Consider the following 24,820-nt stretch of genomic DNA (forward strand, 5'->3'; position numbering starts at 1 on the left):
CGGGCACTAAAGGACTCAGGAGTCTTTATGGAGGCAAGTAGACATGCTCACTGGGATTGGGCTGTGACTGCGGCTAAATTCTGAGGACGCTGAACTGTGCCTTCAATGGTCACACCCACTTCATGAGGTCCCAGACACAGCACGTGGCACAGATAGGAAGAGGCAGGCACAGAGATGCCACCAAACTAGAGAAGAGGATCCCTACCCCAGTTATACCAGGAAGCACTTGGGCCCAAGGAGCAGCCAGGTTCCCCCCTTACCTTCTTCCCCTAGCACGCGTGGCTCCCCCCAAAACAAGGTAAGGATATGCTGGAGGTGAAATTGAAGTTCTGGATGAAGATTTCAAGACAGTCCCAGTACTGAGTCTGTCCCATGGTTGTTAGTGATCATTCGTAGGCAGGTCTACAATGAAAAAAAACTGGACAAAAAAAAAAAAACATTCAAAGTCTGTGGAGAAAAGAACACCAGGAAACCCCATGTCAGAGCTGTGGTTTGTGCTGAAAGAGAAAAGAAGAGATGTCGTATACCTCTGGGGTGGAGTGAGGTCTCACCTAGATAGCCCAGCAGTTCAGGAAAGGAAAAGGTCCAAGGGGTCTTCTGTTTCTACAGAGCAACAACAAATCAACGCTTATGCAAATATGATTCACAGAGCAGGGCCAGGTTCCGCCAGCCCAAGCCAGCAGGGCAGCTGGAACTTGGCAGCAGCATCTCTGTGGTTCTGGCTTTAGAAGCACCATGAAGGATACAGGAGCAAATGAACGAGTAGTGGAATCATCTTCTGGGAAAAGGATGCCGAGGCTAGGGGTGTGGCAGGCACCAGAGATTCTGCATGGAAGCCCCGAGAGGCCGTTGCATGAAGCTGTGAAGATGAAGCCTGGATTGTGTTGGAGACCCTACGATGCTGGCGGTTCCAGGGGCATGGGTGTCTATCAGGGAGAGCTGCATGCAGAGATGGAACCAGCCCAAGAGAGAGAGAACTGTGTGGCAGTTGGCAAACCCGGAAGGACAGAGCCACCTAAGCCTTTTGGCATCAGACACGGAGTTACGGATTTGGAGTTTGCCCTGATGGGTTTCCGTCCATCCATCTTGCTTTGGTCCAGCGTTTTCCTTTGTTCCCTTTTCCTCCCTTTTGGAATGTGTAGCCGGGTGGTAGTGGTGCACGCCTTTAATCCCAGTACTTCGGAGGCAGAGGCAGGCAGATTTCTGAGCTTGAGGCCAGCCTGGTCTACAAAGTGAGTTCCAGGACAGCCAGGGCTACACAGAGAAACCCTGTCTTGGGAAAAACCAAACAAAAAAAAAATTGTCTTGAGCCTCTGAAGAAACTTTGAATTTACAGACGCAAGGAAACCAGGGGACTCGAGGCAGCCCAGCGCGATTTGCACAACGAGGCTCATTTTATTATTGGAGCTTCTTTGATAACAGAGTTAGGGGTTGGCGGCTGCAGAGATGCCCGCTTCAGAGCCTGGCATGTTCAGGTTTATATGAAGCATGACAATATTATTTGTCTTCAGAAAAAAATGTCTGAGGTATGAAAATACTGTTGACTGTTTTCTAGAAACTGAGGACAGTCATGAGGGTTCCCATGTTCCCTCCCACATTTGCGGGTATTCCAAATTTACTTCCTGAGAAATGGCAACGTTAGCTGCTCTGATGCTTAGCTCGCAAATGCATTATATCCTCACATAACCAACCTTAAGTCAGACCCCAAAGATGGAGACTTTTGAAGTTGGACTGAATGCACTTTGCATTCCATCTTGGCTAGGAGCCTATGGGGGCCAGGGAGTGGGATGCGGTGATATGAATGAAAATGGCTCCCACCGGCTCACATGTTTGAATGGTTGGTCTCAACTGTTTGGGAAGGATTAGGAGGTGTGGCCTTGCTGGAGGAAGTGTGTCACTGGGGGTGGGGCTTTGAGATTTCAAAAGTCCACACCATTCCCAGTGTACGCTCTCTGTCTTGTGCTTGGCGATGAGGATGTAATGCGGATGTAAAGGCTCAGCTACTACTCCAGCACCATGCCTGCCTGCCGCCATGCTCCCTGCCATGATGCTCATGACCTCTAACCCCACAATGAATTCCTCTATGAGTTGCCTTGATCATGTGTCTCTTCACAGTTACTAAGTCACACGTGTTTACACATAGCGGGTGCAGACAAGTGCTCACTAACTTGAGATGGGCCCAGACTGGGTAGCCGGCACCCTGCTTGGGAAGGGACACACAGGACAGGTGTCCACCTTATGACTACAGTGATACATCTACAAGCCAGGGACACTAAGGAGTTCCTGCAACCATCAGAGGAGGACAGTGGGAAGAACATTCCAGAACCTTCTGAAGCACCGTGACCCACCACTCGCTAGCCCACACTCCAGCTTTCGGTAGCATGGGCTTCTACTGTCCCGAGTCACCACGTGGCAGGAACTTGTCACAGCCATCCTTCCTCACCAGGGTCCCGTGAGCCGTAGGAGGAGCAGTGCTCAATAGACAAGGCTGCGCCTTTGTGTGAAGGCAAGAAGCTACAGGGGTCTTCAGGCCAGATGCAGGAGTGATTGTGTCAGCCCAGAGGCCTCTCAGAGCAGCTCCATCATGGCCACAGCTGTGCTCTGCCCAAAGATGAAAGTGCCTACCAGCACGGAGAGGATGCCCCAGGCCTCCAGGCAGCACCTACAAAGCAACGCACCTGAGTTGTGTGGCTGGCAGTATCCACTGCCGGGTAGTGCTAGCAGGCCAGGCGTGTCACCGAGATAGAATTCCCTGTGCGGGAGAGCTTTATGTCAACTTGACACAAGCTAAAATCATCTGAGAGGAGGCCACCTCAATTGAGAAAATGCCTCCGTAAGATCAGGCTGCAGGCAAACACGTTGGACATTTTCTTAATTGCTGGTTGATGGGAGAGGTTCTGGTCCGGTCCACTTTGGGTAGTTCCATCCCTAGGCTGGTGACCCTGGGTTCTATAAGAAAGCAGGCTGAGCAAGCCAGTAAGCAGCATCTGCATCAACTCCTGCCTTATTTGAGCTCCTGTCCGGACTTGTTTCAGTGATAGAAGTTTAACTTTCCTCTCCACGTTGCTTTCGGTAACGATTCATCATGGTGACCTGTCACTCTGAGCAGAAATCCTCTTTCTCTTTTGTCAGAGGGACAACGGGAGAAATAACGTCCCTCTCTGCAGTGCCTCATCCTTCCTGGATACTTTTATCAAAGCAAAGAAATGGGGCCAGAGAGGAACAGCTTTAAGCCCTCATCCCTACAGCATGTCCTGGAACAGCTCATAAGTGAGGGAGATGCCCAAAGCCCTGAGCCACACCCAAAGCCCTGAGCCACACCCAGTCAGGAAAGCAGTCAACTAGGGAACAGGACCAGAGACATTTGGGGCAAACTAGACCAACAGTCACTTAGTAAAAGAACCTCAACTGAGAAAATGTCTCCATAAGATCCATAAGGCTGGGCTGGAGAGATGGCTCAGCCATTAAGAGCACTGACTGCTCTTCCGAAGGTCCTGAGTTCAAATCCCAGAAACCACATGGTGGCTCACAACCATCTGTAATGAGATCTGATGCCCTCTTCTGGGGTGTCTGAAGACAGCTATAGTGTACTTAGATATAATAATAAATAAATCTTTAGGCCAGAGCAAGTTGAGCGACCAGAGCGAGCAGAGGTCCTAAATTCATCCCAGCAACCACATGAAGGCTCACAACCATCAGTAAGCTACAATGTACTCATATACATCAAATAAATAAATAAATCTTTAAAAAAAAAAAAGATCCATAAGGCTGTAGGCAAACCTGTAGGACATTTTCTTAATTGGTGACCAATGGACCAGCAAGTGGCAGGGCCTACAAAGACATTACTATAGCATTAACTGGGGCCAGGAGGAACTGTCACCAGAGATGCACATCTCTGACTGATCAGCATTAGCACCCTCAGAAGCCCACAGGACACAAAGCCACTTGACCACAGGCGGGAGGAAGGCAGAGGGCAGTTTCAGAAAACCATCTGAAAGCCCAGGAATGATCTATGGTGAACTTGGGCCATGACAAGACTCCATAGCCTGCTCCGGGAGCAGCCAGTAAGGACAAGTTGGTTAGGATAGAGAGGTCCATAGCAAGTCGTGTCAGGACAAGAGGGGGTCCAATCCATACCTGCTCCCCTGGAAAAACAGACTTTGGGCTCACCCGGGCTAAAGACCAGGGTGTGAGCGCAGGCCTGGAACGGGTACTCGTATCCATGGCTATGCAAGCCAGGGGCATGTAAAATGGGCTGAGTGGTACCACACATTGCATGCTTATATGGGATCAGGACCTTATCCAGCAGGGTCTTAGGGTCTGCAGTATAATCAAGTCCAGGGTACTGGGGCCTAAGACCATGGTCTTCCTAAGGGGTTGAGTGGGAGGAGTTTGAGGGCCACAACACAGCCCTGCCATTGGCTGATCTCAGGCCCGCCTCCAGAGCCCCCAGAATACATTTGTACTACTAAATGCCCCCAGGCACAGAGGTGAAGGCTGGCTGCGGTTCTGTGCTGTTCTCACGCAGGCCACACCCACCACCTACACTTCCCCAGGCCCCAGAAAACACATCATTTGAGCTTCCAGCCCCTCCGCACACCCTAGGTGCCACCCTCATCTTGTGGACACACTCACTTGACTCTTGGTCCCATGGGCTCAGTGTCCACAGCACAGATGAGACACAAACCTGCAAAGGAGGCACGAGATCATCTTGGCTCCCCCTTACTGAGCTGGGGGCGCAGAGAGCAGCCAGTGCCCCACAGTCCTCAGGTCCCCAATGGAAGACTGGTACATTTGGAAAGGTGGTATGGTCTGTTGGTTAGGGAGCCAGCTTGGAGCTAGTGAGGGCAGTGAGGGGCTCCAGCTAAACAACCTTCAAATGACTTGGCTGCACAGCATCACCCCTGAGGCCCCTGCCTTTCAGGTTGGTACCCAGGCCTAGGATGCATCTGTGGAGCTGTAGCCCTGGCTCCTCTTTCCCTTCTTTCAGACAGGGTCTTGCTACATAGCCCAGACTGGCATGGGATTCTCCATCCCCATCTCAGCCTATCTGCTGGGATGACAGGCAAGGGCTGCCCTGCTCACCTTCCTCCCCTCCCCCTCTCCTCCTCCTCCTCCATTTTAGTTTAGAGGCTGGGGAGACAACTCAGTGGGTAACACATTTGCCATGTAGGCATGAGGACCGTAGCTCAGCTCCCTAGAATTCAAACTCTGTCGCTGAGGTGGCCTGCCTGCAAGCCAGGCACACGGCTGTCATGGTGGGCTAGTGGGAGGAGCTGAAACGACAAGCTTCAGGCTCAGCAAGTGCATAGGGTAGAAAGCAATTGGTGAAGACAGCGATGTCAATCTGGGGCCTCCGCCTACACACACACACACACACACACACACACACACACACACAGGCAGACTGCTGGCAGTCTAATCTCCAGGATGAATTCCATGCCAATGAGGGACCCTGTCTGGGTGCCTGAGGAACAACACCTCAGACTGTCTGCTGCCTCCAGCCCTCCCCACACATACACATACATGCATACATGCATACACATACATGCATACATGCACACACATACATATACATGCATACATACACACATATACATACACACATACATAATCACACACATACATACACACATATGCACACACATATGCATACATACATACACACATATGCACACACATACACATATGCACAAACATACATACAAAATCACACATACACACATACACATATACACATACACACATACATATGCATATGCAGAACACATACCATACAAAATCATGCATACACACACATATATACATATCCATACATACACATACCCACATATATGCATATACACACATATACATATAAACACATATACACACATGCATACACACATAGTATAGTATATCTGGGTCTGTGCATTAGCCGTAGAGCACTGGCCTAGCACGCATACAGTCCCGGGTCCCATCTCCAGCACTGCAATTGTTCTGTTCAGCTTCAAAGCCTGCCGGTTCTGCCTGTCCCACGGAGCTGCTCCCACACTGACTCCCCTCCCCCCCCCCCCCCGTCCCCAGGCAGTTCACGTGGGCACAGGCAAGAGCTGGAGCTTTGAAAGGTTCCCTTGGGACCTGAGCCAGAATCAAATCCCTCAGACCAGGGAGTTGAAAGAGGCAGGTACCATGAAGCCATCAAACTGTACCCCAAACCAGGGTGAACAGTGACAGTCTCCCAGCTGTGGTCCACTTGCAGACAGAAGAGCCGCACCCTGTGGTGTTATTACCGTCCCAGAGACAACCTGGGTTGAACATCTGACCATGATCCCCCAAGTTCAATATCTGCCCAGTCCAGATCTCCCCATAGCAGAATGGCATCACCTGTACATGGAAGTCCTACTATGTGCTGAGCACCTACTGTGTGCCTAGGGCCGTACTGCATGCTGAAGCCTGAAAGCTGCTCTGAAGCATTCCTCCAGGCTTACCCCTGCTGGGTTTCCCATCTGAAAAGCACACGGGGCCGTATCCTCTGGAACTTCGCAGCACCTCAGCTCACAGACACTGGGAAGGCTTCCCCAGAAAGCCTCACTGCAGGTCACACTACCTCATGCAAAGGCTGAGGCTTCAAGGAGACTCTCCTGGAATGTTCTTTTGTATGGTGGGCCTTATGAGTTTCACACAGACAGTATTTTAAAATGACCAAAACCATCCCTACAGTGGGAGGCATCGGCTACGGACCAGGTAGCCTGTCCACTCTGCCACAGGCTGGGTGTGCCCTGGTGTCTGGGCCTCTCTGTCTTCCCATTTGTGGGATGGGGTGATACAGAACACCCATCTACGGCTGCAGATCCACTTAGCCAGGAAAGGCCTGGCCCATACCTGGCTCAGTAACCCAGGCCCTCATCTCACAAAGGTCCCACCTCCAGATCCTGAAGAACAGCGGTCCTCAACCTTCCTGATGCTGTGACCCTTCAAGCCACTTCCTCATGTTGTGGCGACCCCCAACCGTAAGATTATTTTTGTTACTATCTCACAATTGTAATTTTTCTGTCATGAGTCGTAATGTTAATATTTTTGGTTGCCAAACAGGTTGAGACCCACTGCTGCAGACCAAGGCCTTGTGCTGGAGGCCGGAGGGAGCCCCCGCTCACCTGGGAAGATGAAGATGAAGAAGGAGCTGATGCCACCGATGATGCTAATGATTTCGCTGAGGTCCGGCAGGTACAGAGCCATGGCAAGCGTCACCGCCACCCACAGGAAGGTCAGCGGCAGCCGAACCCAAGGCCCTGAGGGGTCAGCCAGCACTGCGGGTCCCTGTGTGGCCCAGGAACTCTTTTTCCAAAAGTCCTGCATCACAGACCTGTAGATACACGGATACCAGTGCTCAACCAGCGCCTATGGCTGCTCATCTCTTGCCTTCCACGAGTGCTACACACCACAGGGTCTGCACCACACCCAGTTGTGTAGTCCCCAGGGTCTGTAGGGTGAGGGTAGAGAAGCCAAGGTTCCTGGCCCAGTTCTGATGCTTACTAACTGGGCAACACCTAAACCCGCTGTGCCGGTGTCCTTCGCTCTGTCCATTGAAGGTGACTTCAGCCCCACCATGTACACTCACACATCCCCCCCCACACACACACACAGAACACAACCTGTGGTGCACCGAGTTGGACAGACATACTCACCTCCCCAGGAACAGCACAATGGGGTAGACAGTCGCAATGGAGACCGCAAAGAGAACACGTGCTACAATAATGGCTATGTTATTGCCTGGGTAGGACATTAAGATATCAGCGGAAACTTCGGGCCCAAAGGTCAGGAAGCCATAAACCCCTGCAGGTGGGAAAGAAGGGGCAGGCATCTGCAGTGAGAAGATTCACACACACACACACACTCTCCCACCCACCCCATCCCCCACAATACTCTAAGGCTATCCTTTGGTATCCTTGGAAGGTTCTGGAAGGATTCCTTATTCTGCATCTTAAACACTCCCGCAGACCAGTTGGCTGCTGATGGCTGGGCCAGGTCTAAGACGAGGAGGATCACTGACTAGACGCACCCAGAGCCCCGGGAAATAGGGTGTGGTCCCCACATCATCTGGCTCTTGACAATAGCAGCAGATGAAGCAGCTGGCAGCACGGTCACCTTCCAGATGGAAAAACTAAAGCCTAGGCTAGCCCTGATTCTCCACAGGAACTCAGCTGGCAGACGCAGAGAGCTAGCTCCTTCCCACAGCACCACAGTACTACGTGTCACCCAGGTCCCTTGCCCTGTCCTGGGACGTTACCTCTGGCCTACGCATGTAGGTGTGTCTCTTAGGGGCCTACTGACCCTGACACTAGGAACATCTGGAGGAGATAATGCAGTCACAGCCTTCAGAGCCTGGGGTGGCAGAATGACAGATCCCCTCGCTGGCTGGGGAAAAGGTCCCTGTCAAGTCACTCGGGTGACTGGAGGAGTCTAAGACTGCATAGCAGCTTCATGCAGCCCAGAGTCTTCCAAGTCAGAGGCCCCCAAAGATAAAAGCAGCGAAGGCCATCAGACAGTGGCCACTAAGAGTCAGCCGTACTGAGACCCAAGTCTGAATTCGCACACGCTGTTGACCTTGGGCCTCTTGCGGTCCCTCTCTGGGCTATGCTTTTACCATCTCCGAGGACCTCCGCTGACCTCACGAAGTTTGTGAGCACTCAGAGTCCGTGCATCTGTGCAAGCGTTCTGTAAGCCACTTCCCAAATATAACCACACCTCAGAATAGGAAGGGAGGCACCCCGTGTGAGAACAGAGGCTTAGGGACACTCAGCATGTCGCGGGTCTCAGCTTTACATATCTAACTGTGGAGACCTTGGAAAAGCCACAGAGGCTCCATGGTCCTCAGTTTCCCCATCTGTAACCTTTTCCTACAGGAGACCAAGGACTAAATGAGCTCAAAGCGGTTGACAGCCCAAAGCATGGTGCCCAGCCCAGATGGGCTCTCTAAGCCCTTTGCTCCACCTATTTCCATGGCCACTCCCTCCCCTCTAGGGTACCGCCCACCTCCCTCCCTACCTGTCAGTGTATAGACAAGGCAGCAGGCCAGCAAGGACAGCACAGAAACCAGGGTCCAGTGGGAGAGGCTCTGGTTCCGCATGCTGCAGTAGATGGAGACGGCGGCCTCGTGACACTGGAAGACAGAAACCTGCAGCTCAGACCCTCCAGGATGACCAGGGAGGTGCTACAACCCAAGTCTGGGAAGTGCCTGCGTGCCCACAAACAGCATAGGCAAATGACAGGACACTTGATGAGTGGAGTATTAGACGGCTCTCAAAAGAACTAGCTTTGATCCCCTTCCCCACCCCCGCACTCCTTCCCCATTTCAGCACAGAATTTCACAAAACAACACAAGGTTGAAGGAAAGATATCAAGCAAGGGAGAGGCCTGAGGTTCCGATCCAAAGACAAATTAGTGACATCAGGGTCAGAGTGGGGTGGGGCCCTAGCATCAGTAGTGTTATTAGCACTTGGAGAGGGGATGGCTCCTGCAGTGAGGGCTGGCCTGTGTGTTGGAGGGCATCAAGCAGCCATCTCTGTCTACACCGCTGAATTCCCATGTATGTTAAAAACCCCAAAATAGGGGCTGGAGAGATGGCTCAGCGGTTAAGGGCACCGACTGCTCTTCCGAAGGTCCTGAGTTCAAACCCCAGCAACCACATGATGGCTCACAACCATCCGTAATGAGATCCGACGTCCTCTTCTGGTGTGTCTGAAGACAGCTACAGTGTACTTACATAGAACAATAAATAAATCTGGGGCCAGAGCGGGGGGCAGAGTTCGCATGGCTCACACGCATCTGTACAGCTATAGTATACTCATACACATAAAAATAAATAAATAAATCTTAAAAAAAAAACAAAAAAACAAACCTAGATGCTATCAGACGTCTCTGGGACACCCTCAAGCTGCCTGGACCCGGCAGTGGGAGGAGTGGGTGTGAGGATGGAGACAGTGGTGAAAGCCTTCTAGGGTGGTTGTGTGGGAATATCCCACACTTAGAACTTACACACCAAACAGAAACAAGTTCTGGGTCAGCAAGGCGGCTCAGCATGGGAAGGAGCCTACTGCCAAGTTGCCCTGAATTGATTCCCAGAACTCACAAGTTGTCCTTTGACCTCTGAACATTTATCATCACAGATAAGCACACACAGTAACACCCAAGCAAGCAAGGCAATGATAAAGTTATATGCTATATCATGATGATGTAGTCACAGCCATTACGATTTGGGTTTCCTTATCTGGTCCAGCCCTAGCCCTGGTATCTCACAGGCAGGCGAGGGACCCTAAGGAGCCTACAGGGTAGAGATCATCAGGGTTAGGGGTAGAGGTCAGGATGCATCCCTGTTATCTACCGTAGTCACACCCTTGCCCTCATCCCAGAGTTCTTTCCTCCCACTTGGCCCCAGCCCTCACCATGAGTGTCCCTGGCTCCATCTCTTCAGTCTCTATCAGTTGTAAAGTCACCACCCCCTGCTCAGAACCATGCCTGGGGAACACACCAAGTCTCTTGACTCCACCGGTGGTCAAAGGCCGGCAAACGAGAGTCACCAGCTCCACCAGCCCTCCCATAGCCCAAGCTTGGTTCCTATGTGAGGGGGAGGGGCCACAGTGCTCCCAGGAGCACATGCACAGGGTGGCTGCACATAAGCCTTCTTCCTCCTGGCCCAACCCAGGTACAGCACAGATACACTAACCCTGACCCACAAACCCTCACCACCTGCCCTGGGCATCTTTGAGCCCTTGGGTAGTGGGCAAGCTCAGGCAGGCAGTGGCGACTATGCCAGATCCTTGGCTGATAGTGGTGGGCCTCAGGGTAAACCCCCCCTCTTGGGTCCAGCAGCACAGCTAATGGACCCTGCAGGGCCATTTAACACCCCTGTAGCCCCTGAAGGGACCCTGTATCTTGGCCCTGTCACAGGTTCTGCTTTAGGGAACCATAGAGAGTGGGACCCAGAACCTCAGTTCTGCAGGCAGCAATGCAGCCAAACCCCAACACAGCATGGATCTGTTCAGGGGCGCAGACACAGCTGGGGGCTTGCCTTCTCTATGTGTCTAACTGAAGACAGCCTCTGGGGACAGCAAGTACAGTCATACTCCCCAGACCTTAGTCAATGCACAGTAGAGGGGACACATGAGCCAAATAGTGCCACAGCCTCAGTCCACACAATTGAATGTCACTTGGTTTCTAAAAGGGTGGCGTACACCTTTAAACGCAGTACTTGGGAGGCAGAGTCAGGAGGATCTCTGAGTGTGAGGCCAGCCTCATCTACCGAGCTTGAATTCCAGGACAGCCAGGGCAACACAGGGGAACCCCCCACACACACACATGTTGGAAAACTAAAACCAACCAAAGAAACGAAAAAACAAAACCTAAAGAAATGAGGTGTGCAGTGATGTCCAAGTCTCAGATGACAAGAGGGAAGCACAGGGAGGGCCACAGACTACCCAGGGCAGGAAGATCCTCAGACAGAGGAGACATGCTGGGAGGAGGAGGGGGAGGGGGAGGAAGAGGAGGAGGAGGAAGAGGAGGAAGAAAATGAGAGGAGAGGAAGAGGAGAAGGAGGAAGAAGAGGAGGAGGAGGAGGAGGAGGAGGAGGGGGAAGAAGAGGAGGAGGGGGAAGAAGAGGAGGAGGAGGTGGAGAAGGAGGAGGAGGAGGGAGAGGAGGCAGCGGCGCGGCATTATTCAAGTTCCACAGGCACACTTTAGAAGGGCAGCTGTCTGAGGTGAACCGGCACTCAGTAAGTCTGTTTAAAACAAAGCCAGGGGGTGCCAGATGGCCAGGATGACTGGAGACAGAGTCTCCAGCCCGGTTTTCCAGGCCTTTCGTTTATCCAGTTCAGGCTGGGATGCAGGGTGCCCTATTTCTAAAAGTGTTCAGAGAAAGGTGTGTTTGAATCCTGTCAGGTGTCCTGACAGCCACGAGCTGCTGTCTTTATTTCCTCCCAGCTCAAGCTGCCTTCATCTTCCTGCATCTCCTCAGAATCCTGGATCTTTCATCCACCCCTGGCCTGAGCCCCACCCCGACCCCACCCCCACAGTCCTTCCTGCTCCCCAAGCACCGGCATCAGCCCTGGAAACCCTGGAAACCTCAGCTTGGTTGCTAGGAGAACAGGAGGAGGGAGCCGAGGTCAAGGTGAGGTCTGTGAGCATTCGGAAGGGGGGGAAGGGGGCTTCCGCAGGCCTACAGCCACTCCATGTTGACCACACCCAGGCAACAGCCCAGAGAAAAGTCAGCCCCACGCAGCTTTCAAAATATCAGGCGTGAGAACTTCTTGAGATGTGGTCACTGAGCCGCAGAAGTGGCGGTGAGTCTTACAGGCTGTGAAACAGCCGTGGTGCAGGGGCTTATCAAAAACAGTTCTGAAAGCAGCCGCGAGCTGGAGAACAGAGCGGGAGGGCAAGGGCAGGAGGCACAAAGGCCTTGAGGAGACCCAACCAGATTCTGTGCTGTCCCTCACTCACCCTCTGCTGGGTTGTGTGGGAAAACTCTGCTAATTAAGGCGGAAGTCCACCATGACCGATAGCCTCTGGGCTCCGGGCAATATGGGAGACTCCCTTCTTTAGAAGGACTTCTTCTTCTCTGACCTGCTCTGGGGAACTCTAAGCCCCCACATACCCCTCTACCTGGGGAATATCGCGGAGCCTCAGTTAGATTACAGGACCAATTTCCTTTCTCCGGATAAAACCGGTTTAGCCCGAGCAGAGATTCCTGAAATGCTTCTTCATGCTAATGAGGTACTCCAGATGCCCTAAGCCCTCAGCCAGTGACTTTTGCCCATCCTGGATGTCCCTAGCCTCAGTCCCCCAGAACTTTATAAACCTTGAATCACGCTGAGCAAAGTTGATCTGCCTCCTGATAGCTGTTCATTCATTCTGCATACTGCTCTCAGGTCTTCCAAGTCCCCCTTCCTCCTACTCCCAAGCCCTGCTCCACATTTCTGCTCCCACTGCCCCCGAAATCAGCCGACGATCCCCAAGAGCAGGGGAGAACTAATAGGTTCTACACAGAATGGCGGCTTTGCTCCAGTAATAATCTACCAGCAATTCTGCCTGTCTGGTCCCCTGTCCTGTCACTTGGCCTTCTACCCATATCCTCTAGGCAGTCAAGCCTCAGAAGGTTGGCTCTTTCTTCTCTTTATTTATTTTATTTTATTTTATTTTATTTTTAAGATTTATTTATTTATTATATGTAAGTACACTGTAGCTGTCTTCAGACACACCAGAAGAGGGCGTCAGATCTCATTACGGATGGTTGTGAGCCACCATGTGGTTGCTGGGATTTGAACTCAGGACCTTCGGAAGAGCAGTCAGTGCTCTTACCCGCTGAGCCATCTCTCCAGCCCATATTTTATTTTATTTTATTTTTTAAAATAGACCCTGCCTGCTTTTTTTTAAAAAAAAAAAGATTTATTTATTTATTTATTTATTTATTTATATAAGTACACTGTAGCTGTCTTCAGACACTCCAGAAGAGGGAGTCAGATCTTGTTAAGGATGGTTGTGAGCCACCATGTGGTTGCTGGGATTTGAACTCTACACCTTTGGAAGAGCAGCTGAGCCATCTCACCAGCCCTCTTTCTTCCCTTTAATCTGCAAGCGTACATGGGTGGCTCTGTCCCCAGGTCTGGTGGCAGTTCTGTGATCACTCTTCCAAAAGAGGCTTGTTCCAGATCCTGACCCTTCTCTGGATCCCACACCCAACCAACATGACACTGCTGATCCCAGGGCATGGGGGAGAAACTCAAGGACAGCTCACATCCCCTCTAGGCGGCCCAGATGTCCCAGCCTCTGGAAGATAGCCCGTAGGCAAAGCTGAACACTGAGACCAGAGCAAGCATCCAGACTTCTCCCCCTCTCCAACCCCCACGCAACCCCCCAGGGTATGTGTGTGAGCGGTGCTCTCCAGAGAGCTCAGAAGCCTGAAAATGTCACCTTCCGGACGTACCTGGAATCCAAAGCAGATGGTAGGGAACACGCTAAACACAGAGGTCCAGGGGGACGGGCTGTGAATAGATAGGGACAGATGTTCATTAAGGAGCTAGAAACAATCTTCTACTTCAGAGGGTCTGTTTGAAACGAAATGAGGGAAACACAACACAGTGTGGCTGCAGGGTGTGTCTTAAATGGCTGACTCTGTGAGCATGCCCCAGGGCTGGAAGGGAGCAGGTTCAATGCAGCACTTTCTAAATACATCTTTGTGGACACTTGGTGACATGATACTGTCTGTGTATGTGGGGTTTGGGCAAGGCAGCGGCAAAACAGACCCCCAACTTCCCTCTAGAGGCTGTCTATTCCCATTGTTGTGGGATTCTTAGGCACATGCAGCCCCTGGCCAACACATGAATGCAAGGATAGTGGGTCCTGTATCCACAACACCTCAGGGAACATTTCCCCTCCCCTGGTTCCTGTCTGGTGGGCCCTATTTGCCAAACGGCTTTTCACGCCAGTCTCAGACATCCACAGGGATACACAGCACAGAGCAGCATGAACAGCAGCATTTTTGGCTGTGGAAGTGTTTTAACAGCCCCCCCCCCCAAATATCCCTGTCCTGATAGTATCTAGGACTCTGCAAACACTCCCTGGGGCAAAAGGGACTTTGCAGATAAGGTTGAAGTTTAGGATGAGCAGTGCCTTGGGTCGTGGAGGTGACCCAGTGTGGCACACGAGTCCGCAGTATGCCACCAGAGCCCCAGCCCGGCTGTGACAGGGGAGCCATGTCCAGGGAGCAGCAGAGCTACCGCATGGCTGCCTTCTGAGGAGGAAGGGCCACAGCACCAGGTCTATGGGAACCTGCGGAAGGCAGGAAAAGCCAGAGGCTTTCCCTGAGACTGCAGAAGCAATGGACCCACTCATACCACGGTCTGACTGAGCCTATGAGCCGTATCTCTGATCCTAGCATTGTGAGGGGAGACAAATGTGCTCCAGGGATGAAGGAAACACTAACTGGTTGGGCTCCTTGGTTTGTAGGGACCTGAGGAAACCCACCCGTCTTAACACCCCATCCCACCCAGGTTCTTCCAACTCCTCCCCCCCTCAGTATCACAGCTCCACAGAGCAGCAGCACAGACACTAGCACCCACAGTCTCCAACGATATACTCCATACATCACCACAACTTCGTCTCCCTGTCTTGGCTCCCCCCCCCCCGAAACTACAACCACACTCGAGCAGCCACCAGGCATCCAGTAAATGTCTCCAAGCCTCTTCTGGCTCCGCCTCTACCTCACCCTGGCTCTCAGGCTTCACCATCCGGGACAGGCATCCCCTGACTCCCGTCTCCCTGCGTCTTGTAGCCCCTGGCCAGGACAACCATATCACTGTGGGTCCCGATCCAGGATGGACTCTGGTTCAATCATGAGTGAAAATTCCAAGAGTGGTGACTATAGATTTACATGCCCTGAGCTGTCCCTGACCCAAGAAGCATCTGTCCACACACCCAGCATCTGGCCACATCCTATCACCTGCAGAGGATGCTCCCCAGCCTGAGGCATCAGGTCTGGGCTGAGACTTCCTGCACCCGACTCCCACAGTCCACTTGGCAATCCTTTTCAGGGACAAGGCATGCTCCATCCTGCTGTGTCCAGAACACCAAGGGTGCCCCAGTTCACCCATGGCAAAACCAACAGTCTTCAGAGCAGCTCTGGGACCCCACATGATACCCTATCTCACTTTCAGCCCTAGTCAGGGCTGCTCAACAGCCCCACTGTTCTCTAAGCCTCGGTACCTGTCAGCTTCCACATAGACAGTGCCCGGGAGCCCCAGGCTGCTGTGGGTCTTCGGTGCCTTTCTTTTTCCCCTGAAGGAGGAACTTCCTTGGCTTTATTATACACCAGAGATAGAAGGGATCTCCTATTTCCAGCCGAGAAGCAGGAAAAACTGTTTCCCCTAGACTCACCTCAGCAAAGGACCAGGCTGGCGCATGAGGTCCTGGGGCCACAGGTAGTACTGCACCGTGATGACCAGAGCGAGGTAGCAGGCAGCCAGAGTACCTAGGATGCTGGCACACATGGGACAGAATCAGAGACCCCGCACCAGAGACACACAGCCAATGCCCACACAGGCATCCCAGCTTTGCCCTGACTAGTGTGGAGCCAGGATGCTCTGTCCCTGAGTCACCATTCCCTCTCCCTACGGGGAGCACCAGGAGGTGGCTGGGCAGTGCTTCTGTGGTTCAGGTGGTCCAGCAGCCTTGGGGATGAGCAACTGGGATAGTTCTCTTTAAACCAGAGAGCACCAGTCAGCTGCGGAGGTTTGACATACAAGTCAGGACATCCTCAGGCCTGGCCCCAGGGAAGGGGAAGAAGAGCTTGGTGTGGCCCGAGGTCCACAGGAGCCTTCTGGGCTGCAGGTGCAGAGGGACTGGGCTGTGAGGCTTCTGCTCTCAGAGTTACAAAGTTCATTGTTATTCACACACAAGGGAAAAAGGCAATGAACTTGGAGCAAGTCTGTCGTTGACATTAGGCCTTGGCTTTTCAGCACCGCTCTTGGGAGCTTCAAGGTTAAAAATGAACTAAGATTCATGCCCACCTGACTGTATATAGCCTGAGAGGCTGGCTGTGTGGGAAGCCTGCCTCAGTCAAACGACAATGTGTGCTGTTTCGATGGCATTTAACTCAGCTGCAAGGACACACAGGAAGACATAGTAAGAGAGCCCACCCAGACCCAGGCAAGCTGGCAAGCTCTGTTCCTTCCCTCTTATCTGAGTTCCGGAAGCCCTGATAGAGAAGGCAGTGGGTGAGTGAGTGAGCACACGGGATATTAAAATGTAGGGGCTGATCCTGAGGTTAAAGGTTAAAACACAGATGGAGAGACAGGAGGGAAGAAAGAAAAGGTGTGGGATGCTACCAACCAAAGCTAAGGACCAGTGAAAAAGCCTTACCGAAGACGACTACATTGGTTTTGGTTTTTGTTTTTGTTTTTTTTTTAGATTTATTTATATGAGTACACTATTACTGTCTTCAGACACACCAGAAGAGGGCATCAGATCTCATTATAGATGGTTGTGGGCAACTATGTGGTTGCTGGGAATTGAACTCAGGACCTTTGGAAGAGCAGTCAGTGCTCTTAGCTGCTGAACCATCTCTCCAGCCCTGACAACTACCTTATAAACTAATTAATATACATTAATATATTATAATTATATATATATTAAAGGAGTTTAAGTTGGGTGTGGTAGAATGTGCCTTTAATGCCAGCATTCCCCCAGACTTCTGTCTGCCTCTTGGGCCCTCCTGCTAGCTCAATTTTGCCTGTGGCAGCTGGATTGCTCTAAGCTAGATGCTGCCCATCCTGAAAGTCACACTGAGACCTGCCATGAGGTCTCTGTGCCACATGCTGCAGGACATGGGGATGATCATACACGTGTAGGAAACTATTGAAGAATAAATGGAAATTATTGTTATTAATTATTTTGTTTTTTGTTTGTTTGGGTTTGTGTGTGTGTGTGTGTAGCCCTGGTTGTCCTGGAACTTGCTCTGTAGACCAGGTTGACCTTAAATGCAGAGATCCACCTGCCTCTGCCTCCTGAGTACTGAGATTAAAGGCGTGCACCACCATTGTCCAGCATTCAAGTTATTATTATTATTATTATTATTATTATTATTATTTTAAATTTGTTTTCAAGACACATCCTTTTTTGCATAGTCCTGTCTGTCCTGGACTCGCTTTGTAGACCAAGCTGGCCTTAAATTTACTGAGATCCACCTGCCTCTGCCTCCCAAGTGCTGGGATCAAAGGCATGCACCACCAGGCCCTTTAAAATTAAGTTTTAAAGAACTTGCTATTAGTATTTCTTGACTTACATATATTTTCTACTATGGGTACACAGAACCTGTAAAACTCTCAATTTTCTTCTCAAATGGAAGCAAACCTTTATCTCTGACAGAGTACTGCCCATAGTCCGCCCTACCCGGAAGCCGTGGAGGCCCCCCCCCCCCATACCTGGTGTACTTCTGGAGAGCGATTTCCCGAAGTGCTGATAGAGGAAAGATGACCAGCATGGAGATCAGGGGCAGGGTGAAGTTCTGGGCTGCGTACCAGGGCTGTGGGGCGTCAGGCAGGAGGGAGTCACACACTGTTAGAGACAGGAATAGGAGCTAGGCATGGACCCCACTGTAACCGTAGGGTACAGACACATGGGCTGGTGGCTAAGTCAGCCCACTCCATACCCCCTTGAAGGAAGGAACCCCATATTCCATGAAGTCACTCAACAAACACACACAGAGCTTCCTTCCCTGCCTTTGTGGCACTGGGAACTGACCAAGGCCCCTTTCAGTTTGGCTCAGAAACACTCTGGGAAGAATGAACCCTTTGGTTCTTTCTGCAACTCTGTACAGCTTGCTCAGTAACTGCCCACTCCAAAGCCAGGTTGCTGAGAACCGCAAATCTCTCTCACATTGTCAACTGGACAGTAAAACTTAGGGAGAGCTGGTCTTGGGGTCCCTGGACAGCAGTGGCCCACTCCCAGTATCTGCTGGACACCCGAGAGCTTTTCCCTTGGGCTTCTGCCTCACCTCAGGGACCCTCTTACTAGCTCAACCTTGCTCACGGCAGCCAGGAGTTCTTTCTCTAAGCTGGACGCTGCCAATCCGAAAAGCCACACTGAGACCTGCCATGACAAAGCAGTGACAGAGCACGCCTGGCCCAGGGGCAGGGGACCAGCAAGATGGCTAATCTGAACTAAGAGGGAGGGCAGATGGGGGAGGGAAGCAAGCGAGTGGCAGGCAGCCTGAGGGTGGAGTGACCGGGAGTCACAGGCAAGGCGACCACTGGACAGAGGCGAGGCTGGGGAGGGATGCTCGCACCGAGCTCACCAAAGGTAGCCTCACGGAGAAATAACTGCCTTGGGAGAACAGCTCCCCCAGCTGGTGAGGTGAGGAAGGGTCCCACAGCTAGGTCACCCTGCAGAGAGATCTTTTCATTCCTGTGCCATCAAGAGAAGCAGGTTGGGAAGGGGACATAGAGATCCTAAGTGGGCTTTAGAATGCCACATAGGGTGGGATGCAAACCCTTCACTTTCCTACCTCTGCCTGAGTTACCTGCAGCCAGAAAACACCACCCTCACATCAGGACCACACCTCTTCCTCCAGAAACCTGAACTGCCTAGAGAGCCTGTGAGTCCTCAGCCAGTAGGGTCATTTGTGTACCTGACTCACATAGTGACTGTCCCTGTGCACTGAGCCTGCTTTTGGCATCTTCTTTCCAAGAGTGTGGGATGTCAACTACAGATATATCCCCAGTGACGGACCAGAAAGAGATGTGGTGCATGCTCTCTCCCCGTCAGTCCACCGAGACCCGGGTATGGCTCATCTCTCAGTCAGGACTCTGGGCACAGCGTTCCATCCTGGAGACTCTGACTTCACGACACAGCCTGGATCTGAGGGGTGGGATGGGTTCCACCAGCCATTGCCAGTGTGTGACCTTCGACTTACTGAAAGGTTCAGAGAGTCCATCCCCCACATCCTTGGGCATTGGACAGTGTCAGGGGTTCTAAAACCCCACAGCCAGGGGCCTCATCATACAAAGGCAGGAGAGAAAGACACAACACAGTCGACTACCATCTAACCCTAGCAACAGCTATATTCCAATTAAGCCTAAAGATTCCAATTAAAAGCCTGAGGTTGTCAAGATGATTAAAAAAAAAAAAAAAAAAAAACCAAACCCCACAAGACTCAGCCATATGCTGTTTACAAGGAGTGTGTTTACAACCCCAAGCTGTAGCTGGCTTCAGAAAAGAAAAGGAGGGCCGCCATGGACGCTGATCTTGAAGCGGGTGAGTCTATTAATAGAGAGGGAGGCTTCATGCCAGAGATAAAGCAGAATAGTTCATATTAATAAAAGATGTGTCTAATCGCGGGGCTTCAAAAGCCTTGGAGCAGAGTCTGAAACTAAAGGGTGGGGTAGCAAGGCCGGAAGTCACAGCTGGAAGTTCAACACCGGGCTATTAGATCACTGGAGACTAAACAGGGCTTTTAAAAACTCAGGGGAAAAAAGTGTGTGTGGGGGTGTCTTGGTGAATTGAGCAGGAGTCCCTGGATTCTATCTCCAGGAGTTGCATAAACCAGGCACGGTGGCACACGCCTGTAATCATAGTGCTCAGGGCAAAGGCACAGGGCTGGGGAGATGGCTCAGTGAAGGGACGTGCACTGCCCTCGCTTTGTCTAGCTTGGTTTCCAACATCTACATTGGGTGGCTCCCATCCGCCTGTAACTCCAGCTCTGGCAGGATCTGACACCTCTGGCCTCCATGAACACTTATGCTCACATGCATGCCCCCCTTTTCCCGCTTCCGCCACACACCCACCCCCCCACAAATACACACACACACACATATATACACACACACATACACACACACACCCTGCCCACACACCCCCCATATTTAAAAAAATTTGGGGGGGAGGTGTTTCGAGACAGGGTTTCTCTGTGTAGCCCTGGCTGTCCTGGAACTCACTCTGTAGACCAGGCTGGCCTGGAAATCAGAAATCCCCCTGCCTCTGCCTCCCAAGTGCTGGGATTAAAGGTGTGCGCCACCACTGCCTGACTAAAAAATATTTTTTAAAAAGATGTGGAACAGGGTGATTAGGAGCTAAGGTCATCCTATGTAGTGAGCTCAGCTCTAGTACAGCCTGGGTTACATGAAACCCTGTCTCAAAACAGAATAACATGGAACATTCACCAAGCCTGACCAGAACTGGATCACAAGTTAAGTCTCAAGACCCTCTGAATCTCTTAATTGTGTAAGAGGATAGCCTCGCCAGTGATATAGTTAAGACAGGAGCTGAAGGATGTGAACAACCAATAAATGGAAATGAATCGAGATGGTGCAGGCAACCTGTGAGTCACCGTGGAAGGCACAGCAAGTTCCTAAGTCTATGCCTGGCATGGGACCAACAGGAGGTAGGTAGATGGGCCAGGTGCAGCTACTGCCACCTTTAGAGGAGAAGCCCCAGTAGAGGACCAGAGGACATGATCATGTGTCTTTGCCACGCCCAAATCAAAGGTGCTCCTGGGAAGTTCTCGGGAGAGTCTTTTGGCACTTGACTTAGTTTCCCCTTCTGTGAAATGGGCTCTCTCCTCGAGCCATACCATCTGCAGCCATTGTCTCTCTCACACCCTCATGATTGCTCCCTCCCTAACCATGTTATGTCCTCAGGTGAGGCCGTGCCTCTACTGTCCCCCTGTTGTCAGTCCTTCAATTACCCACTGGTCCTGCTCATCAGCTGCCTCCCCCTCCCCAACCCCATCCCGAGTCATTTCAGGTCCTGCACCCTGGATTACCCCAATGCCAGGAAAGAAACTCACACTTCTCCAGCTGGTCCCCGATCACTCTGAGGAAAGCCACAGAGATCATGAGCAGGTTGGTCAGGAAGCAGACCTCACACAGCTTCCCCAGGGCAGGGCCACAGAGCTCCCGGACCACACCCTGGTAGGTGGTCCGGCCACTGACAGATGCTGCGTAGCCCAGGATGACCAGGCCGCTGATCAGGAAGACCAAAGATACCTGCAGAGGGGACCATGGACCTGCACATCAGAGGCGGAACTCAGGCTCGTGGCCCAAGAGTGCCCTCCATGAAGGTTCTGCAAAGGGCTGTGCCTGAGCTCTGTCCAAGAGCTTCAGGTGCAGGAGGCGCCGCCAGCTGTTCTGAGTCTGGGAACCTGACAGTTCTGCCCCATGGACAGAAGAAACTCCACAAAGCCAGGGAGTTGAGATGTTCTCCTGTTATCTTGAGAGGCAAGACTAGGCATGTGGGGGCGGGACGAGAACATCTGGCTCAGAACTTCAGGGCAGCCTGTGTGGCATGAAACCCTGCTGGGTTGGCCTATGCAATGACGACAGGCCCACCTACACACCCACCTGCCTCTCATGGGTGCTGGGGTCTGGTGCACTCAGATGCAGGCTCAGGGTGAGTTGTCTGTGAGAAGGGCGGGGTTGGTGGCTTGTGGGGGTGGGGTTCTTTATTTAGGGCTTTCTTGGGTTCTCTCCATCATTTATTATTTTTATTAATATTATTATTATTATTTGGGATTTTCAAGACAGGGTTTCTCTATGTAGCCCTGGCTGTCCTGGAACTCACTTTGTAGACCAGGCCGGCTTCGAACTCAGAAATCCGCCTGCCTCTGCCTCCCGAGTGCTGGGATCAAAGGCGTGCGCCACCATGCCCAGCTTCCATCATTTATTATGAACAATTTTTACACATACATTGAGTTAGTCTACTGCCCTGAACCCACAATTCACCCCAGATCCCACAAACAGTGGGATCTCTCTGTGCTCTCTCTCCTGTCTGCTTTGTCCAGACACTCTAGGCAGCCAGGGTACATGAGTGGCCCGCAGGGGTCGCTAATTTCCCAGGATGCTTTGGGAGCCCACTGTTGAGAGCTCAGTATCCTGTATACTCCTCCCTCAAGGGCTAAACGTAGAAGGGTCTCTGCTGCCTCAGGACATCTGTCCCGAGACGAGCCCCTCGGAACACTGTCCCACCGCACCCCTGGAAGTTCCACATCTACTACTGCTGCCCCGGTCCCGTATCACCGTGTGCACCTGCAGTTTGTGTCTCATTTTCCTTCAGGGCATGCATGATGGATCTCATCTTATACCTAGGAGCCCATGGAGATTAGCAGACAGTTCTGACACGTAACCCACTTAAAGTGGGACATGCCTCCCAGGTGCTGAGGCTCAGGGATAAGATCCCACGCTAGCACACACAGGACAGCCAGCTCTGCAATGATAAGGATCCCACTAGGAGAGCCAGAACCATCTCCCACTTGCCCCCCCCCCCCACCCCTCTGTGACTCACCAGGGCCACCAGGAAGGTGGGCACCATGCCTCCTGCCTTGTAGAAGGCCCAGGGGAAGTTGAGCAGGCCGGCGCCCAGAGCAGACTTCAGGAGGATGAACACAGCGCCCAGTGAGGACAGAGAGGGGTGGGTGGCAGCAGGGAGGGGCCTCTCCAAAAGGCCTCTGCTCCCTCTGGGCTGCCCTTCCATGGCTGGGACAGCAGAGAGGAAGGGCTAGCATCGAACCTTCCTTTCTGATCCTTTAAACTCAAAAGTCTCAAATCAGCATGAGACAGGCCGACAATGGTACTCCTCACTCCCCCTAACCCCATCCTCTTCCGTTTCCTCTCCTCTTCCAAAGCCCGCCATGCCCATCCACACCGGCCCTGTAACTTCTGCTTCATCTCTTTCCTGTCCTCCCTCTCACCCCCCCCTCCCCAAGCAACCCTGACCTTATTTCTCCTTCCCATCTCCATCTGAAGCCCCGGCTTCCACTCCTGGTGGAGTTTCTCCCCAGCTCTCCCACCCACAACTGTGCTGCCAAATTCAGCTCCCACCGGGCCCAGAGCCCTAATCCTTACCAAACCCAGTAAGGTGCGCCCCACAGACCCTGGACCAGCGGATTCAGATTTAGGTTTCCTCTTAGTGCTTTGGCCGCACTGCTGCAGTCATGAGAGGCAGGTGGCGGGAGAGCCTACCTCCACAGGTCTGGGCTCTTGAGACCTTCATTAGGGGCCTTAAGGGCATTTATGAGAGACAAAGACAAGGCCACCAAGAGCTTGCAATTTGGGGGAAGTTTCTGACCTGATCTGGATGTCTTAATTCCTGTGATCGGCAAAAGCCCCTCCTTGGGGTGTGGTTTTCTCAGCTGCTCCGTGGGCAGAACTCAGCTGAGATCCATCTAGACCCCACCCACCGCAGACCCCGGGGTCAGTTTCTTCAGAGTCCCTGCCTTCCGCAGCTCCTCTGCCCCTGGTCTTGGGGAGGGACATGGAAGAAGGCTAAGTCGACCACCATTACTGGTTGTCATTGGATGGCAGCATGTGTCGATGAAGCACATCTGTGGAAGGGTCACTAAGCACCCCTGGTGGGTCCTCTCACCCCCTGCCCTTGCACAGGGCCAGTGGTGGGTGCTCCTCAAACCAACCCCGTGCCTCAGCTGTGCCTGGGACCTTGTTGAAAGGCAGGCTGATTGCCTGCCGGTTGGGGAAGCCCAAGGTTCTTGATTGCTAACAAGCTCCAGGCAGGAGCCACACTGCGGCATAGAAACCTGGATGCTCTCTGAAGCAGTGCACGGCTGCCAAGTCGGCAGAAGCCAAACCCCTGCGCTGGAAGATGTCAGGACCAACCTGGCATTTTCATCAGCCTGTTGTCGGAAGGCTGACCTCAACCTGCTTCTTGGGAATCCCCTGGAGGACTCCTGCAGACAAGTAGCCGGTCCATCCCTGGAATTTCTGCCTCGGTGGGCCTGGGATGGGCTCTGAGAACCTGCCTGTCTCATACATTTCCTGCTGCTGGCCCGGGGACCCTGCTGAGAAGTGCTTTCTATTAAACATGCCCAGAGAGCCCCACCCCATCCAATCAGCCTGTCAGGGACACCCCCCCCCAAAGTGCTGTTCCCTCCTGCGTTTCTAGCACCTCCACCCTGACTTGGTGACCTCCTTGAGGCTCCACAGCTGGGGCTCGCTAAATGCCTGACAGGACCTCAGCATGAATGTCTGAGAAGAACGGGCCCCCTGCCCTGTGCTGACAGGAGTCAGCACACAAAGTAGAGAGCAGAGGAAGGGAGGAGGGAGGGAGGAATGATGAAGAAAGGAAGGAAGGGAGGGAAGGAGAGAGGGAGGGACTCCAGAAACAACAGGTCTCCCCCTTATGAAAGCTCCTAGCTAAATCCCACAAGCTTGGTGACTTGAAACATCAGGGATCTCTCTCTCTCTCTCTCTCTCTCTCTCTCTCTCTGTCTCTCTCCAGGGCCATCCTCCCTTCCAAAGGGTCTGGGGAATGTTTCCTCTGGCCTCCCCGTGGGTTTTCACGC

General features: G+C 52.4%; 1 protein-coding gene across 1 annotated transcript; it reads right to left on the bottom strand.

Annotated features, from left to right (window-relative positions):
- Nucleotides 1-1,375: 1,375 nt before the first annotated feature.
- On the bottom strand, nt 1,376-23,534 carry Slc38a8 (solute carrier family 38 member 8). The gene is made up of 11 exons (XM_021220780.1): nt 23,367-23,534; nt 22,807-22,997; nt 21,314-21,512; nt 17,952-18,084; nt 15,907-16,008; nt 13,958-14,015; nt 9,028-9,142; nt 7,668-7,815; nt 7,137-7,345; nt 4,636-4,687; nt 1,376-2,662 (listed from the first exon to the last, which is right to left on the bottom strand). The coding sequence occupies exons 2-11, from the start codon at nt 22,993-22,995 to the stop codon at nt 2,569-2,571; spliced, it is 1,299 nt and encodes a 432-aa protein (XP_021076439.1). The 5' UTR covers nt 22,996-22,997; nt 23,367-23,534; the 3' UTR covers nt 1,376-2,568.
- Nucleotides 23,535-24,820: the final 1,286 nt, after the last annotated feature.

This window comes from Mus pahari, chromosome 20 (assembly GCF_900095145.1).
Source record: "Mus pahari chromosome 20, PAHARI_EIJ_v1.1, whole genome shotgun sequence".
Taxonomy (NCBI): domain Eukaryota; kingdom Metazoa; phylum Chordata; class Mammalia; order Rodentia; family Muridae; genus Mus; species Mus pahari.